The sequence below is a fragment of the Zosterops lateralis genome, assembly GCF_965231275.1.
Source record: "Zosterops lateralis genome assembly, chromosome: 6".
NCBI classification, from domain to species: domain Eukaryota; kingdom Metazoa; phylum Chordata; class Aves; order Passeriformes; family Zosteropidae; genus Zosterops; species Zosterops lateralis.
In genome coordinates this window covers 55625370-55632073 of record NC_139761.1, presented here as the reverse complement: position 1 = coordinate 55632073, position 6704 = coordinate 55625370, and the positions used below count along the sequence as shown (strand labels likewise).

Genomic DNA, 6704 nt, shown 5'->3' with positions numbered 1-6704 from the left:
TCTTCATGGGTCTGGGTGGCTTTCTGTAACTGGGTGAAGGATTGTCTGCATTGCAAACCTGAAATGGTCACTATTGAGTCAAAAACATAAATAATAGAGGTGCCACTTTAGTATTGAGTAACCATCTCTTAAATAGCCTTGGTGTATGTTAAAGGCTCTCCATTTTGCCTCGTTTCTCTAACAGGCAAGTTAAAGTGCAAGCTGTAAATACTGTAAATAGATAAAATATAATAAACAACCAAAACCCAACTCGATTCTACATTTCCTGTGTCTTTCCTCCTGACCTCGGCTGAGATAAACCAGGCAGAACTGTAACAACTTACAACAGTATTTTGGTTTTGGTTTAAGAAATGTAGATGCTCTCTCCCAAAATAACAGCACTTGACAAGGTTAAATCATTGGCTTGTAGGAAAGAAAAAGGTACTGTGATGGGAACAAAGTGTTTACGTGACTTGAAACTGAATATTTCCATATTCATCACAAAGACTGCAGCAAGGTACACTTATGATCCAACACTTCTTGTGTTGAGGGCAAATCCACTGCTTGGTTTGTGACAAGGAGGATCCAAAGCAAAACAAATCATAACCCACAGAAATGCCAATCAAAAATAACGACAGTTTATGGGACAGGGAAAAAAATGACAGTTTCCAGGAGAAAAGCTGTGGTGTTCCTTCTCCTTCACATCAGCCACTGGAGTTTGCCCAGGCTCTCCACAAAATACCATGACTGCACAAGAGCTGATCTTCCCTATTAACAGGGGGACAGATGTAGGGTAACAACACACATCTCCTTCCCATGAGTGGAGACAGTGATTTAACAGACAGAACCTTGAGAAACAAAATTACAAGGGAATGTTTCTGCCTATGGACAGGAGCTGAAAATATGCAATATAGAAAAAGAGTTAATGGTTTTGCGTAACTTCATCTTGAAAGGGACAGCTTACAAATCAGGATTATTACAGGAGCATCCATAACACGGCCATTACAGAAGCAATACTGAAGGCTGCTTTGTTAACCCCAGTAATTGCACTCTCATTGCACAGGTCGTGTTCGCAGCAAAAGAAATCAAAATTATCCAAAAAGAAAGAATCAGCAATTTCATTCACACTGCACTGGGATGACTTCCAGCAGGAGAAAGTTCTCAATTTACCTATGAAACAAACAAACAAAAGAAAATTAAACATATTAAGAGAGAACTGACAGTAACACCATTTTTGGTACACAGAGAGAAGCAGAGCTTAGACTGCCAGAGAGTAAAACAGTGAGGAGAAGACAAAGCTTCATCTGTGACAGTGCCCATGGTGTAACCACAGAAATTGGATGGAGGCCTTGTGGTCTGTGTTGCCACGGCATCGGGGCCAAGGGAGGGAGGCAGAAGCTGCATGATCTGGTTCTTCGACCCCACACCCAGAAATGTGTTGCACAAACCCAGCACAAACCTCCTACCAAGAAATACTCTGTGCAGAGTGGCAGGTCTGACCACAGTCCCACCCACAGCACTCTGCACCCATTAGCAGTGGCTAATGAGGTATAAAATGTACCCCCAGTTTCATAGCAAACTGGGAATGAGAATTCAACATGAGATGTCAGGGACAGATCACTGGGCTTGGCCTCTCACCCCGCCCCCCCCACCCCCCCGACCCCGAGAAGGGACACTTTTTGTAAAGTCTTGTGTCCTGTACTTCATGGGACATTTGTGCCCCCAGCATCAGCCCTATAGTTTTGTTTTTGCTCCACCCCTGTCCTTGGTTTTTTAAGTTCAAGCGTTTAGAGGTTTCCAAATTTGCTTTCACTAGGAATTTAGTAGTGTGTATCCAATTCACCCACTGGGAAATACAGGGTGGAGCTTGAGTGATACCTGGCATCACCAGCCAGCTCAGACTGCACTCACAGAATCATTTAGGCTGAACAAGACCTCTGAGATCATCAGGTCCAATCTTTACCCCAGCACTGCCAAGCCCTCCACTAACCGTGTCCCCAGGGGCCACATCCGAATGGCCTTTAAATCCCTCCAGGAATGGGGACTCCAGCACTGCCCTCAGCACCATGGGCCAGCACTGGACAAGGCTCTCAGTGAAGAATGTGCAGAAAGCAATAGATTATTTAATCTACTGGAAGAGTAGATAAGGGTGGTAGAACACTGGAACAGATTGTCCAGAGGGGTGGTGGATGTCCCATCCCTGGAAACACTCAAGGCCAGACTCTGAGCAATCTGATCTAGTTAAAGATGTCCTTCCTGAGACACAAATCACTTCATCCTCAGGAAAAGAGAATTTATTTTAATAGTTTCAATTCATATGACTGAGCCATTCATCTGCAGCTTTATTTTGTGGGCTACACATCCTTTATCTGTTTTCAAAGAGTTACAAACTGTATTTTAAATTCAATGCTTTATTTTATTTTTTTTCCAGCTCCCTTGTGTGGGCTTTTGTTTGTTTGCTTATTTTTTAAATCTGAATATACAGCTATCTATGTACATGCTTGTGCAGCTACAACTCACCTAAATCATTACATTACTGCTTGGATTTAAGCATGACCTTCAAGAGTATTTGCAAGCTCCTTTTGAGTGAGGCTGAGAAGTGCATGCTAGGGCCAGATTAGAGGTGTCCAGGCAATGAAAGCTGATCCAAGTGGGTTTATTTTAGGTCTGTGGGACACTGTACATACCAAATTTCAACTGCAAGCAAGTGTCTTCAGTCGGTAAGCAGGTGCTGTTGGTCCTGCACGGGGTAGGGCTGTTGTCACAGTGGTAACATCTTAAGGTGTAACCTAAGACAACAAGGGTTTATCTTCACTGACTAATAAACTACTGAGACAGCAGCAGCAGCATTAAAAAGGAGAAGAAGAAAAAAAAAAAAAAAAAGAAGAGGAATCACTTATCTGCATCTAATTGTCACGAAACATACGACTGGTTATTAAGCTCAAGACTTCTGCTAAAACTGTTAAACTCAAGGCTTCAGTTAAAATTGACAAGCTTATATCAGTGCATCAGTTGAGGATGGCAGCTTTGATAGGCACATCTTGAAGCATGTATTTATGTCACTTTTAAAAACACTTACCATTATCCGCCTGCAGAACAAGGTATTAAATGTTCGCTCCTTTTATCCACTCTTGAAGACTGCCTTTCCCAGGCAATGACAGAGACTTGCAGCTGAGTTTTACTCTATCCATTTTCCTAATTCCATCTCCTTTCCCTTTCATACTACACACTGGCTTCCAATTCACACCAGAGGGATCCCATTTTCCAGCAGCAAAACACTAGTTTTCTGTTGTGTTAAGCAGCACCACATCCTGCCCCCGATTCTCTCTCCTGACCCAAGACAATCAGAACAGAAACTGAGCCCTGCTTCGATGGTGACTGACATTCCCCATGGTGGTATTAAATAATCCAAGCTTTTCTAGCTGTTATTCCTCCCTCTGGCATTTTTTCCCATGATTTTCTCAACCTCTGTCATAACATTAAACCATGAAGTCCTTCTTTTCTACTCACCAGAGCCACAAAAAGCAATCAGAACAACGCAGGCAGTCAGCAGGATGCAGTTCATCTTGGTCATGCTTTCTCCCTAATTCAAGGGCATAAAGAGGTATTACAAACTTATTCTGTTTAAAAGCAAAGTGCCTGGTGATGAACCGAGGTTTCAAGACTTGTTACAGTATAAAACTGAAAGCACTGTCCAGGAGAAACAGGGAAACACAAGAAAGAAAAATAACTGCACTTTCCAAGAGAGAATTTTTATTCACAGAACTGACATTTGAGCCCTGACAGGCTCAGAATGGTCTCCTCTCTCCTCTCTGACTACACCATTCAACAGGCCTCCCAATTTCTTACAGCTACAAATGCACCTAACAAAAAGAAATGTCTCAAATGCTTTTTCTCTTTCAGCAATTCCCCAGTAACCCTGGAGCCAGACTGCTCTCCTTTCTCCTCTCTCATGGGGTTGCAAGAGGTTTGGCTACTCTACAGGAGCTTTTGCCTCTCCTCTCCCAAAATCTGTCCCTCTCAGAGGGACTGACAAAGGACAGAGGCAATAACTCACCAAGTGCCTGCAGCAGCGGCTCAGGTCTCCATGGCTGCTGCAATCCATAGGCAGCAGTCAGGTGGGAAGGTCAGGGATTTTTTAAACATAGGCAGCTCCAAAACAGGAGTTCTCAGACAGATTTCTGCACACAGACTCTGAACCACAATCACAGCTCCTACTAAAAAAACCTATTGCAGAGTCAGATATTCCAAGGAGGCATCAAGCAGACCCAGGAGGGAGAGAGGGACCATACTTGTGCTTGCAGGACATGATTTCTGTTTATCTTTAAAGCCCAAGTGGCATTCAAAGTTCCAAAATATTAAAAGTATTCAGATAACAAGTTTTACATCTGACAAAACTGTAGTGGAACAGTCACTGCTCTTAATTCTGCCTGCAGCTGTAAGATTTTAGCATGGCAGACCTTAACCATGTGAGCATGGAGCTTTTTCCTCCCAGGACAGTGACCATGTACTTGGAAAGATGGGTTCACAGCAAAAAAGTATTTAAATGCTTCTCAGCCTTAAGTCTATCAAAAAACCCCAAACCTCATCAAACAAAACCCCCTAACCTATCCAAAAGAACCTTAAGAAAAGAACCTAAACCAATGATTAAAAAAACCAGCCCTCTCTCTTTTTTCTCCTCTCTGTATGACTTACTGTTGAGAACAGGGGAAACTATGAAAAGCAGAACCATAATGTGCAAAACGAGCTTATTTTCTGGGGTAAACAACTTTGCCTTTCCAGGCCAGAGGCTCGTCCCACGGTGATGTGGCTCTAGGGGAGCACTGTTAAGCCTGGTGGTTACAGCCAGATCCCTTCCAGATAGCAAACAGAACCACCCTGGGAATATTGCCAGCTTCCAGGAGTCCTCAGTCACCCGTGTGCCAGCAGACGAAAACAGCTTTGCCTTTTAGCAACACCAAGTCATGACCGGCATAAATGTGAGGCAGATGAATAAAAGTCATCAGAGCCAGCAAAACAGTAGTAATTCAATGCATCTATTTTTGGGAAAATGAATAACTGTTTCCATGTGAGACAGCAGGAAATTCAGACCTTTGGAAAACAATTATTATATATACATATATAAACAGCAATTCACAACATGGCTTAGAAGAAATTAAAGGAGAAAACATCTCCTAAACTGGATTTTCTAAATTAATCTTGTAAGTCAAGCATCCGACCCATGTCAATAACAAGAAGCAGCAACTGCTACAGCGCGGAGAGGGCTCAGTGCCCGGTTGTGACACAGGATTTCTCTGCAGTCCCACCGGGGAGAAGGCAGGCGGGCAGGACAAACGCCGCAAATGACAGCGTGAGGGGGGGAAAAGGAGAGAGGACAGGGGAAGGGGACGGCGCAGGGTCCCGTGCGGGGCAGGTGTCGGTGCCGGTGTCTCCTGGCCGCGCTCCCCCGCCGCTCGGTGCCCCGGCCCGCGCAGCACAGCCCAGCACAGCTCAGCCCAGCGCAGCACAGCACAGCACGGCTCAGCTCAGCTCAGCGCAGCCCAGCACAGCACAGCACGGCTCAGCCCAGCCCAGCCCAGCACAGCACGGCTCAGCTCAGCGCACTGCGGTGCGGCCGCCGTGACTCAGGGCACGGCCGTGGCCGGAGCGCATCTGCCGCGGGCCGGGCGCACCATCCCACCCCAGCGCTGCTCCCCGCTCCTCGGCGGCTCCCGGGAAAAGGCGCCTTTCTCCCCGCTTTCTGCCCCCTTCTGTCCCCCCAAGAGGGGAACCAGCGCGCTCCCCCCGCTCGGCCCCGCCGGGCTCCCGGCGCCGCTCGGGGCTGGTCCCGCTCACCTTCCCCGGGCAGATCCTGCCGTGCGCGGGGCGCGGGGATGCGATGATGCTGCGGTGGCCGGTGCTGTCGCTGCCGGCGGTGCCGCCCCCGGGGCGGGGCCGGGAGCCGCGGAGGGGCCGCGGGGCGGGCGGGGGCGGGTCGTGCGCGGCCCCCGCTCCCACCGGGCGGGAGGGATTCGGGAACGCGGGTACCAGCCTCCCTCCGGCCTCCCGTGGCCATCGCTCTGTGGTTACATCCTGCCATGGCTGGGGGTGGAAGGCGACTTCGAGACCATCTCGTTCGTGCCATGGGCAGGGACAATTTCCACTAGCCCAACTTGCTCCAATTGTCCAACCTGGCCTTGGACACTGCAGGGATGGGGCAGCCACAGCTTCTCTGGGAAATCTGGGTCAAGGCCTGACCCTGCTCTGATTAAATAATTCTTTCCCTATATCGCGTTTAAACCCACCCTCTATCACTTAAAACCCATTGCCCTTTGCCCTGTCACTCCAGGTCCTTGTCCAAGGTCCTGCTCCAGCTTTCTTGGGGGCCTTTTAAGTACTGGAAGGGGCTCCAAGGTCTCTCCAGATTACCTCATGGCATGAATTAATGGATTAATGAACACAGTGAAGAGTTTTAGAATACACAAAGGAAAAACCAGGAGTGGAAAGTGGCATGTTCCCCCAGAGGTACCTGGATGTAGATTTAAACATCCACAACCCAGGAAAACATTGAACAGCAATAGAAATGAGGACCTCAAAAGTATTTTACTAATACTTGCATCCATGCTATCTAGAAAAAAAGAAGTTCAGTGCTGACTTGAGGACAATAAGAAATACCTGTAAAAGTCCCAGTTATATTTGAAAAGCATTCTTAGATTTATTTTTGTTACCCCACCTAAAGTGCCAAT

The 6704-nt window shown here is 46.9% G+C and overlaps 1 protein-coding gene across 1 annotated transcript; it reads right to left on the bottom strand.

Moving 5' to 3' along the window:
• Positions 1 to 595: 595 nt before the first annotated feature.
• Positions 596 to 5931, bottom strand: LOC310910982 (CD59 glycoprotein-like). Its single transcript, XM_083864131.1, has 4 exons — positions 5815 to 5931; positions 3490 to 3562; positions 2667 to 2768; positions 596 to 1149 (listed from the first exon to the last, which is right to left on the bottom strand). Exons 2-4 carry the CDS (start codon positions 3551 to 3553, stop codon positions 956 to 958), a joined length of 360 nt encoding a protein of 119 aa, XP_083720257.1. The 5' UTR covers positions 3554 to 3562; positions 5815 to 5931; the 3' UTR covers positions 596 to 955.
• Between the last annotated feature and the right edge of the window lie 773 nt (positions 5932 to 6704).